This window comes from Pithys albifrons, chromosome 8 (genome assembly GCF_047495875.1).
Source record: "Pithys albifrons albifrons isolate INPA30051 chromosome 8, PitAlb_v1, whole genome shotgun sequence".
Taxonomy (NCBI): Eukaryota; Metazoa; Chordata; class Aves; order Passeriformes; family Thamnophilidae; genus Pithys; species Pithys albifrons.
Genome location: NC_092465.1, coordinates 20,656,405 through 20,669,245, shown reverse-complemented (window position 1 = coordinate 20,669,245; position 12,841 = coordinate 20,656,405). Strand labels below are relative to the sequence as shown.

Below are 12,841 nucleotides of genomic sequence, written 5' to 3'. Positions count from 1 at the left end.
TGCACTTGACGTCGCTTTGTTCACATGACAGTTGGCGGTGCTGGTTCCGGGGCGAGCAATTTTAAGTGATGTTACAAAGTAAGAATTTTTTATTGGCTTCAAAGAAAAGCACCTTAGGACTAAATCATCCTCTCCTGACTGCTCAGGAACACATACTGACAGGCTCTTCACCTAGAGTATCAGGGTTCTTTGTTCCTTTCCTAAATGCAATTTTTCCAAAGAAAGCACTACCTTCAACCATGCTCTTTATATCCCTGATTAAGTAGGCTAAGGCGCTGGACAGAGAACCCCAAACAGTTGAGTACAGCAACAGTCCTCATGCAGAATTGCTTTCAGGAGAACTGTTGTCTTCTGAAGATCCATGATGAGTTCAGCACAGGAGGTGCTGCCCTAAGGAGAGGTGTGCTGGGTGCCAGGCAATGTATCTCTCTGCTATAGAAAACTACATGCAAAATTCTCGCTCACAGGGCAGACTCAAAATTACACTGTTTTAGTAACTATTGATTTTCCAGACCGTTATTGAGGGTCACATGAAAACGAACCCCAATCTTCACTGACATGCAGTTGTTAATATTGTACACACGTCTATCACCATCTAGTGGCAACCAGATGTACAATAAAAGAAAAAACACAACGCATCAACTGCAAAACCTATAGAAAACCTAGAAGCAAAACTGTAGCACAGAAGGGAGGAAATAAACACTAATGCTGTTTTTTATATTTAACATCACCTCATAGTTATGAAAAGCACAGCACGAGAATGACTAGAGTTTCAGCCTTCTTATTCCATTTTTTCTAGAATATGGTCAATACACTAGAAAAATATGCATCCATTCAATATTTTTCAGAAGTGTAGAAAAAGAATACAGTGTGTCAATCTGATTTTCAAGAATTCAATGGAAGGCATCAAAATCCATCAATATTTAATTTACAAAATAACATTCATTCATCATAGGTTGCATATTTTTAATGTGAAGGGGAAAAGTACAGAACTTAGTATTTAAAAGTTGTTTCGAAGCAATTCAGAATATACAATCCATACCTCCATTGCCTATGTGTAATAGGCACATAAAAATCAGACTAATCTAATTTTGGATCCATGATCATGATCAAATGCCTGCTTCCTTCATAACTTAGCTCTAATGGTAGGCTACTTTGGCAAACAATAACATTTCAATGAAATTAAGCTTCTAGCACCAAGGAAGACTTACTAATAAAATAATTTCCACTAGAGCTAGTGAAAGAAAACAAAGGCAAAATGTCTAGAAATTAAAAATTAAAATCTCAAATAATTTAAGCCTACCCAAAAAACTGCAACGAAACAAAACCCCCTCAATTCTCTTTGAATGGACTGTGATAAACCTCAAGTACTCACTTTAACTGGTTGTTAGCTTCTTTGGAAGGCAAGACTCAGGCTGTGCTTTGTCTGAAAGGGTACATTTTGGCAGCAGTTCCTGGTTTGAAAATTACCAGTGGCAGCACAGAAGAAATGAAAGCAAGCTACACATATAGCAATGATCTCAATCTTGTCTTCCTTGCCTTCCCGAGTTTTGCTTCTGTGAAGGTCCTGTGGAAGCAACTGATCCTGCCCCACTAGATACACGATCTACAGACTGACAAGGACACATTTCAACTCAAAATACTGTTGAAAATGAGGAAGTCTTTCTCATGAACCTCCTTCTAAAATATTTCATTTATGCATTGGCACTTGTGAAAATAAAGTAATTTGCATTTCTCTGTTACACTTCACTTTGAATTATATATTTCCTATTTCTTATAGGAAATAGCCAAACTAAACTGCATTTCACTGCAGTAGTAGTCATACGGAAGCTTAAAATCCCCAGAAATCTGTAGCTCCACACCTCTTGAGTTTGGTTTGTTGTTTGGGGGTTTTTTTCTCCATTTCATATAAACAAAGCACAGAAATGTGTGTTTTCCACAGAAACTTGTGGAGCCTTTGATTAATGTAACTGATTTAGAATATACAGGTTCTTGGCAATTTTTAAAGCATGTGCTAACATCTCCTAGCTCCCAAGATTCAATTAGAAAAAGACAAATTAATAAAAATTATTATTCCATTAAATGTCCTGTTATATTGATGAAGAGCTTTTATAGTGAAACACTGATTCCAGTATAACATAAAAGGCCACTATTTTGGCCCAAACCCACACCTGAATCACGCCCAAGAACTGCCACATTAACGAAACAACATCAGTTGCAACTAGAAGGTTAAGGATAATCTATTACTCCCTTATTTTGCTACTACTGATGCAAAACACCACCCAACATTTTTTTCTGACACTAGGAAGATATTTCTTTGAACAACAGCCTTTTGTGTTATGTCCCAGAACAGTGCTGCCTTACTGAATACCAAAGTATCCTTTGCCAGCCATCTGCTAAGATACTTAAGGTATGATAGTCCTTCACCTTTCCAACAGGTTTTGTAGGAGCCTGCAGTTTTGTTCTGCATGAAAACCACTGGCACCCAAACCAAGAGATCTGGTCACTCTGAAGATTCAGGAAGCAGGCAGTGGCACCAGGAGAGCAGAAGGGACCAAGGTGGCCTTGGCTGCCAGGCTGAAGCACAGCTTTACCAGCCAGGCAGCACTCCCACGGGACAGCAAGTGCCTCTTAGCCACGCAGTGATGCTCACAGTTCAAAGCTCTGACCCTCCAAAGATTTAACCTGATTTCACAGAGCCTTGTCCTACTGATGTCAATGTGTGTGAAGAAGGAGCAAATGGAAAATACAAGGTAATAAACACAATATTGGTAACAATTCACCATGTTCCTCTCATGACATTTGTCTGACGTGGTAATACACCTCAGCCCCTTACAGTGGTTCTGGAGCTTTTCTTTGTCCTTGTGAATTATTTCAGAAATCTGAAAAAATATGAACCTAAAAAGAGTGAAGGAGGATGAAAATATTTAAACTGTGACAGAAATCCATGGTAGACCCAAACACTAGTATTCCCAAGAGTTTTTCTTAAAACGTTAATTATTTAGCTCTTTGTTCGGTTTTACACCAACAGAAGTAAAAGACAAAGTTACAAAAACCTGTAATTTCCTACTTCGTAACAAACACTGACCACCCAGCTAAAATCTAGCACACTGTTTTATTGCATTGCTGCCTGAATTCTTTTTCATGTTACTCTCCAGAGTCAGAGATACATTCTGCTCCTGCCCCTACCCAGCAAACCCCAGAACCGAAAGGGCTTTGTAAACACAGTAAATATGGTTCACAATCTCCACCACTGCACTCAACATTTGTTCTGCTGTAACAGTGTGTCAAAGCAGCCCCCTGGCATCAAAGCAACCATTAGTATGCTAATATTCTTTGCCCTGACCCAGCATATATATTCTCAAGAGATCAGTACCTAATTTATTTTTCTATCTGGGTTCAGAAGATTGAGTGTTAGGAAATGTATGTCACCTTGCATTAACACTCTGCACTTCTTTTTAACTCAAGCTAAGGAACGTTTGCTGGAAGGACAAAATGACATCCTGCTAAAACACACATCATAAGAAAGACACAAAATACCATCTGCATACTTATCAAGAGGCATTAAAATAAATTTAAACGTCACACTGGGCACTTCAGAGGTAACAAAACTTTTGAAGAAATGAGCAGTATCTGCATATTTATAATTAACAAATTTACAAATTTTCACTATGATGCATTTGATTAAGTAGTTCAGCAGCTTGCCTGGAATGGATTATAATATTTTGTGTTTATAAAATGGAGATAAACAGATCTTTGCAAATACCACTGTAATTTGTTAAAAGGCTACTATTAACCTGAACAGTGATTTATTTTTGTTCTTATCCAAGTCCTGCCTGGAGGTAGTAAAGTCTCCAAAATCTCTTGCACAGAGTTCCACATCACAAGACAAACCACAGTCTCACACTGAGAAAGTGCCCTCAAATACATCAAAGCAGCCATAACCAGAAGACTGGAAAGAGCTGAAACTGTTGCAACACATTTTTGACTCTCTAGAGAGTCTTAGCAGGTATTTCAACAGCTCTATCTGCTGTTCTTAGAATGATGTTTCTTGGGTTATTTTTCTTTTTTTTTAATTATCCTGCAGTCAAACAGCTAAAGATGGCACACTGAATTCTGTTCTATCCTAGTTCATTAACATAACTGTTTCTAAATTTCACCTAATTACTTCCAGGCAAGCTTGAATGGCAATGCAATTCTGCAGATGCCACAGAATATAAATAGAAAGTAGTGGGGGGCACAAATAGAAAGTGCTACATAATTGGAATGTTTTTTAAACAGTCAATATGAGAAAGAAAATGTCAACGTTTATTTTCTGAATCTCAGATGAATTTGCACATTTCAATTCAAATAAATTAATTCTGCTGGTCAAATGAGACACAGCTAATACTGAATGATTAACACATAATTGGGTAACTTCCTTTTAAGCCATGTTTCATTGCAGCATCCCAACAATCATAGAGAAATACCTCCAGTGGCTCTGCACTTTAACAAACACTTTGGCAGGTATTAGGTTTATAGGGTTTTAATAACATAATCTTTAAGCTTTGGCTATTCTCCATTACTCCTATCACCTTCTCAACATGTTTCTTTTCATGGTATTTTCAGTCTTCTACATATCGATAGGAAGGTATTCTGAAATTTTTAAATGCTATATCTAAAACCAATTACTGTAGTTCTCACATTTTACCACTGAATCACATCTACTTTTCATAGATAAAGTTTTAAAAGATGAAGATGATGATGATGATAATGATAATGGTTTGCCCAACTGACACCACCTGAAGCACTGATGAAGTGAGGGAGAGCTGAGGCCTCCCCATCCCTGCATTTGGCAGTGTCATTACTGTTACAACAAATTATCAAAATGAAGAAATAAATCTACTCCTGAACTTCAATCTGTAATAAAAGCAACAAGTAACAGTTCGAATATGAGAGAAGGGAATTTATTTTAACCAAGTGATAGCAGTATGAAAAGATTTTTTTTGTTTTCAAACAGCTACTTCAGCTGTGCTGAAGTAAACCTATGAATTACTTATAGTACTTTTACATTGAATCACTCCAGAAAGACTAGTTTCAGAATTCTTACCATGTCTTGTGTTTTAAAATTAGCTAACAATAGTATCTGCAACTTTTACAATAATTTGCTGTAACATGTGAACGATTTAAACTGTTGCATGCCTGAGAACTTGTTAATGCACAGCCATAAACCCAAAGGCCCAGGTCTGCCTGGCAGAGAAATTAAGGGTTCTTTTTAATATTAAGTAAAAGCTAAATATTCCTAGTCCTCCACATAAATAATTTGTAATTTAGAGATTTAACTAATACGACTGATCCACAAATCAAAGCAGTTATCTTAAACATAGCTTATAAAACTCATGCATGAAATTATTTATGCATAATTATATATATGCAAATATAGCTACTGACATATATATAGAGAGATTCATCTGATTTAATATATAAAACATATCAACTTTAAAGTTGCAATATGAAGAATTCAAAATATAGGTAATTGCAGGATCAAAGTTTCCAAGTTACTTTCAATTAGTCATGACTATATAGAGATTTTATTTTTAATACGTAGAACTGCAAAGTTGTTCTTCCCTTCTTCCTTATTTCAATCAACAGGATAAAAAGAAATAGCTACCCATTCAGTGAGGATGACTTACAATACAAAGTTCACAGATGAAAATTAGTGTATTGCACACCCTTCAAACACAACACTGCAGATACAGTGATTTATTTCATGCAACACATAGGGTAGGAAGGGACTTCAGAGGTCAGGTTGTTTTCAAGCCCCTGCCAGGGGCAGGGACACCTTCCACCAGACCAGGCTGCTCACAGCCCCATCCATGACTGCTCTATCCAAGACCTTAACAACTATGAATGAATAAATCTCAGCAAACTATGAACTGAAGTTAAAAATTTTAAAAGCCAGACTTTTTCAGCAAATACAGTTGGCAAAATATTTGTAACCAATGCTTAAGCTCAGATCAAAACTACACAGCAGATCATACTCGATTAAGGGGAGGCAGATGGGGGAAGATTCCTGCTTTTTCTTATCTTTCAGAAGTGCTAATTTGCAATGAAGTAACCCAGATAACTAAAATATTTTCCATTCCTCAGTTAAATACAGGCTAATCAGGATTATGTGCTTCTACACAGCAGATTCTTAAGAAAACCAAGAGCTGATTCTGCTGTAAAAGCCTGTACATGAAATGAAATACAATGTTAATCCCTTAGAGCAACTGAAGTGATCTGAAAATAATGCATTCCTTAAATCTATAAATATATTTTAAATGCAGAGCTTTTAACCAATTAAAATTTGAGGCTCTATAAAGAAAGATTCTTAAATTTTATTATTAAAGAAAACACAATCTTTAAAAGATAAACTAACTTTAGGACATCTTATATTAAAGGTAAATACTTTAAAACACCTCACATGTATTTAATCATTTCATCCACTGAGTACTAATTAAAAATGGAAATAGATGTATGTCCTTCAGATTTAATCTTGTCTTTAGCACATGTATTCAGTAGTATCAGTCCTAGAAAACATAAATTTAAGTCTCTTAAAAAGTATTTAGTAACAAGTGGACACACAAGTAGAATCTGAGGGGAGGGTTTTCTGTTTGGCTGGGGTGGCCGATGGTTTGGGGAGTTTTGTGTGTATGTCTTCGTTTTTTAAACTGAGTAAAAACCTTAATATTAAGATGGGGCAAAAGAAAAAAAAACAAGTAGTCAACCACACAAAAACTTACCAACATCCATGGCAGTTTCCATGAAGCTTTTCTGCCTTGAGGCAAATTCAGCCAACAATTTCTGCTGCCTTTCTCTAGCCTTCTGTCGTCTGAGTGAAAGAAGGAGGAAGAAGAGGGAAAAAAAAAGTGTCTATTGTTTATCACTGGATGTACAAGTGGATGTACAAGTTTATCGCTGGATGTACAAGTGGAAGACATCAGAGACTTATCCTTGTCTATGTGTCTACTTAAACTGTATTATTAGTGACCTGTACAAGCTTATATGATCAGCTATTTAACTCCCTACATAAATACCCACTGCAGGTAGAGGAATATTGAGGGATGTAAAAAGAGAAAGAGAACCACACTCACTCATTCTCCTTACTACTTTGGCAAGAGTTGACAAGCAGATGAAATGACAGAATGGAGTGGGAAAACCCAACAAAAGCCCCAGCTGCTCCCTACATGGACCACGCACAGCCCTGCAGAGCCCAGGCTGGGGGGTTTGTGCAGCCTCTCCCCAGTGCAGTGAGGGAGCTCCAGCACAGCTGCATGTCTGGGCATCAGCATTCACAGGGGATGTCTTCCCCTGCTCAGAGGTAAGTCAGGTAACTAAAACACCATTTTGCATCTCATACTGATGGGTGAGTAGTCTGATTATCAGTGTCCTGGCACAGAACAGGCACACACAGGCCCAAAGCAGCTCTTACACTGTAACCTGTTATCCTGAGGTGGCCTGTCTTGCAAGTCAAAGCTTTTAACTTGTTTTCTTAAAGGTATTTTAAAGCCCCAAATATCACTGCCCATTTATCTGTTCCATTATACAGTCACCATTTCTCAAAATAACTTCTATTTATAACACTAAGATTCATTATTCTGAGGATGAGACCAGGGCATTCATTAGACCTGGTTTTATTTATTTCTCCCTGGAAATTTCTCAATACACACCTTGACTAAAAGCAGAGTGACTGTAAATAGATGCCTTTAATAAGAAGACGTAAACAAACTCTGACAGATTCAGTACAGTTCAGTAATTTTCCATGATGGCCCATGGGAATATGACACTGCAATTGAAAAAATACTGCAAGCAGATCAAACTCACTAGTGCTGTATTTCAGTTTCTATGGAAACAATTCATTGCCTGAGAGATGACAAGTTTGTCATTGTATGTTGAAATAACCAAAAAGGGTCATCATTTATCGTGCATAGTTTGTTCTGTCTTCACTGACACAAAATTGGATTTGGAGGGGAAATTAAAATAATCAGAAAAGCAAAAACTGCAGCCTGACTATATAAACAATTTTAGTCCATGAGTTTAGTCATTTTAGTTGTCATATTGTTTGTTAATAAACTTCATGGGTCCACCAATACCACTATAAATTTGGGAAGAAGACAATAATCACTCAGAACAACAAAGAACACAAAACATTTATTTTTCATCATTACGTTAGCCTCTGAAACAGCTGAAAACTTAAAGTGCCTCCAACAGACCCTTGAAAATATCACATCCTTTATATATAGAGAAAAGAAATCACCTTACCCCTTTCATCAATTCCTGTGCTTCTCCTGTACATAAATCTAGCACTATTGAGTACCACAATACTGATTGGGTCTCCAAAATGTAGCTGTGTTTTATCTAAAGCAGCCATTCTTTCTGTCTTTCTCTGATAGGCAATTTTACCAGCTAAACCCAGACTACTTCTCTCATTTACTGAACTATTACAAAGGATGTTGAAAATTAAACTATTAACTAAACTCTAGCAAGAAAAAAATAATTCTATTTTGTAAAGTATGTAACATATAAATATATTAAATCTCTCTTTAATTTTTTTGTTATCTGTAATTTTCAAGTACAGTGTAAGTCCTGGACATACCTGAAGGAATTTAATGAAAAATTATTTTCAAACAAATAAAAATAGCAGGATAAATAAATGTAATGCAGAAACCAACTGAGTTAGATGACTGCATGTTTCTACCCAGATTTCTAGGTCCATACTGATATAGTCTGGTTACATAAACCATTCAAAATACTGCACAAACAAGCACTCAGCTGCCTTCTTGCCCATTCCAGCCTGTGCTCTGTCTCTCCTTTAGCCAACGTGCTAAGTAATCTGACCTGAACTCCCCACTCTCTATGCCCCAGCCTTCTATCACTGTCCCCCATTCTCTTGCTTCAAATACCACATTTCAGACTTTTGCACTGACCAGCTGCCAGTCCCTTCCCACCGCCCCACTCCAGACAAGTCTTCTTTCCAGCTGATTCTATTACATCTCCCAAATGTCAGTCTCTGTCTTACTCATGCCCTCCAGACATTTCCATTCGTGTTCACACTTTCCTTCTCCTACTGACTCTCAAGACCTCATTTTCCCCTCCTGAGATTTTCACTAATGTTTTTTTTCATTTGCTACTTTCCTCTGAGTATTTCTGTCCTGACAACCCAGTTCTTCTGTAATAAACATCCCCACGTGCCAGCTGGAGTCCTCTCACATCAGCTACTCACTTGACCTGCCATCTTCCCTTTGCTCACTAGTACATCGACCACAAGGTGTAAGGTTTCTCCTTCCAGTCCCAGTTTCAACACTGCCCCTGCCAATCCCAGTTTTCATGTCTACTTCTCAGCTCTAGCTGCTGTCCTCCAGCCATTTGAACTACCTGATCCTCTTCCACACGACTCTCATGCCAATACAAGATTTGCTGACAACAAAAGAGAAGCAGGCTGTCTGTGTCCAGTTTCAATACTGCTCATATTCTGGGGGCTCTGAGGACTCATTATGCCCCAACCTCAATCCCAAAACTGTCAGAGTTTTCTCCCAAAAACATTTCAGCCCAAGAGAAACATCTGGTTTGCAGTTTTTCAGGCCACACAGTAAGAAAACATATTCTTTTTTATAGTTCTATAGTTCTTTTTTAAAAATAAGAACTGTAAAAAAATTTAAAACTTACTTTTAAAATTGAATGGGTCAGACAAGCAAAAAAGATAGAATAATAAAAACCACATATAGTAAACAAAAACCCAAACTACTCATGGTGTGATGTGGGCATGTGAATGAACAGACAATACAAATAAAAATTCTAACTCAGCTTTTGCGGCTTAACCTCAACACAATGTTAATTCTACATCTTTGTATATATGAAGGGTGGGCATGTATAGCAAAGGAAATCATTATGAAAGTTTTGTAATTTAAAGATCTAAAGTACAAGGTGCAGATTCCACTCCAGTACCCATGTCAATCATACATATTCAAAATGGATAAACAGAACTGTAGAATTAAGACTTACTAATATGTAATTCATGCAAAAACCTAGAGACAGATCAATCAATACATGCACAACACACACTGTCCTACTGCCCCTTTACTTTGTTACTGAAGTTACCTTTCTTCTTTATCCAAAGTTTTCTTCTCTGCAGAACTGATCTTTTTTGGTGGCACAGGAGGAGTCACTTTCCTGCATATCTCTTCAATTATACGTTTATTCAACCTGCTCTGTACAGCAGCCTTCAGTAAAATTCTTTCTACTGCTGTCATTCCATCACCGTGAGAGTATCTCGGAATTTCGGGGTGGATTAAAACATCCACATCATCCAGCCACGGAGGATAGTAAGAGTTCTGTTTTCCTGAGAGTTTGTGGTGCAGTTTAATCAGCAAGGACAGTATGCTTTCCTTGACCTCTAGAATGGCTGTGGTGAGCTGTGGGGTCGCACCAGGGGCAGACCATTTCATGGATGTTTTGGGCCGAACCACCTGATTTGCCTCACTGGTGTTGCGATTGATGATCTCCTGAAATTTCTTTCTTCGTTCTGCGACCAAACTGAACACCTGAGCTGTCCCCGAGTTCTTGGGAAGAAAATCATGATCAATTTGCAAAAATACAAGTATAAACAACATATATTTATAAAACCTTAGGAAATATTTTAAGCTAGAAGGAAATGCATGAAACTCAGAAATTCTTCTCCCTTCCCAAAATGTACTGAAAAATAAGACCGCAAGATACTGTGATTGCATATCATATTTTTATACAAGTCTGTTACACGCAGCTGCATAAAAAGCCAAGCACAAAATGAAAATATCCATACCAAAACAACTAGCAACTGGTTTTGTCATACTCTAACTTACAATTCGGTGCTCCAAGTAGTATTTCCTTAGTTTTTCTAGAATGGCAATAATTTCAGGATATTTATATCATTTAAATGTCTTTATTCAAGACTACTAAGCACTGTTCCACAACACAACTCTTAATGCCACACAGGTGAGCACAGGTAAGTGCACACCCCTCCATGGGCATTCCCCATGTTGTGTGGATGTACTGGCTGAGATCCAGAAGCCACACACCTCTACTGGCAAGCAGGACTTGCTGTTCAGGGCACATGAATGTATGATGCAGCTGCATTAATGGCACAGTCCCTTCAGATCTCTCCATCTTATCCTACTCTTGCTTTCAGTACTAAATTAAGGATACATATACTGAATCCATACCAGAAAGACATTTCTTCGATGTTTTGAACATGAAATTCAGAACACTAAGATCTTACTCTATCCTTCTCAAAAGGCTGAGCAGTTAAGAGATATCAAATACTTCAGATATCAAATATAAAAATGGAATTCTGACAATCATCTCACCTACCCTCTTTATGTTTTCACCTATTTCATGACATCTCCATGCTTTGGATTTTGCCTATTTTTCTGACATTAACATGCAAAAGAAATACACATTGTACTTCACTACATCTGGCATACAGTCAATCCTCACACAGAGACTGTATGACTGACTGGCTATGAATCCTTCAGGATCCCACCAATCACATATTCATTTGTTTTCACAACAACAAGAACCTGCTACTAATAATTTCAAATGCACTTTCAATGTAAGGTTAAACTCACATTCAAGAAAGCTAAGACTATTTTACATTATTGAATGTTAGTAATATCTTGGCAAGACAAAGCAGGCCTAAACACAAAGCTCAAGCAATAAGCTATCAATGACATTTTTTATTCAATAGAAAGCTTTTATTTCAAAATACGCATTAAAAGTATAAGGGCCTTATGTTGCTTAAAAGTCTACCATCTAAGATTGCCATCAAGAACATGAAAATAGCATGAGTTCTTTCAATATGAATTTAAAGGAAATTCAGGAAAATTAGAAGATTCCACTGAATGTTAAGATGAGTACAGTTAAAGCCACGTTGCTAGTTAATTGTTTAGGAGAACAAACTGCACACAGATCTACCTCTCTCTGGAGGCTCTTCCGCCTTGAACTCTGGTAGATTGAGGACAAAAAAAGTCATTAAATGTATCATTTTGGAAAGAAGTATCATTTGAAATAACTTCTGTTTCTGCTATTAGTACACTTATGAAAAATTACCAAAGGAAAAAGAATATCCTAAGAAATTCATAAAAATGTAACAAAAATCCTAACAAAAAAGGCAGAAAGGCAAATAACTTAAACTACTCTGGGGAAAGGACTAGTATTTGTATATACTCACTTGTGATAAAGCCAAACCATCAGAACTCGTACTTGCAGGCGGTTCCCTCTTCACCTCTGGGGCAGTTTCTGGCACTCTGACTCGGACATAGTTGATGAAGTGGCGCATGTTAGAAACCAAATTGCTACCTGGGAACCAACTATCGTGGCAACGCTCTTGTCCACCTGCAGATTCCTAAAACAATTTTAAAAACTCAAGTATACTTTCTCTTACGTATTAAAATAATTTGTGTTGCTTTTAAGACTGTGTTACAGAGGCCATCACCCCTCCATGAGATAGGAACAGTACATTGAACACTATGTACCTCAACACAGCTAACAGACCTCTTAAACATTACAATGACTGATGCCAACCATAGGGACCGCAGGGCTCACAAACACAAATTTAAATACTTGATTTGAATATAATCAAATACAGTAGTAGTAGCTAGCAGAAATAAAAGGAGCTATGGAGAATAAACTAAAGCCATAGAATTTAAAATTAATACAAAAAATCAGACCTATACAGAAGTCAGTCTCTGAAAAAAGATGTGGCAAATCCTTAGTCATAAAAGCAATGTTAAACAGAAAAATAGGGAAGTCTGATAACATAAGGGAATCTGTAATCACAAAAATG

The 12,841-nt window shown here is 37.1% G+C and overlaps 1 protein-coding gene across 4 annotated transcripts in view; it reads right to left on the bottom strand.

Moving 5' to 3' along the window:
* Positions 1-12,841, bottom strand: part of UBR3 (ubiquitin protein ligase E3 component n-recognin 3) — a 102,285-nt gene that overhangs the window by 43,053 nt on the left and 46,391 nt on the right. For all 4 annotated transcript variants that reach the window (XM_071562891.1, XM_071562892.1, XM_071562893.1 and 1 more), the window contains 3 exons: positions 12,227-12,400; positions 10,120-10,580; positions 6,765-6,853 (listed from right to left, as the gene is read on the bottom strand). In XM_071562891.1, the coding sequence (XP_071418992.1) occupies positions 6,765-6,853; positions 10,120-10,580; positions 12,227-12,400 (724 nt within the window). The remainder of the gene's footprint in view (positions 1-6,764; positions 6,854-10,119; positions 10,581-12,226; positions 12,401-12,841) is intronic.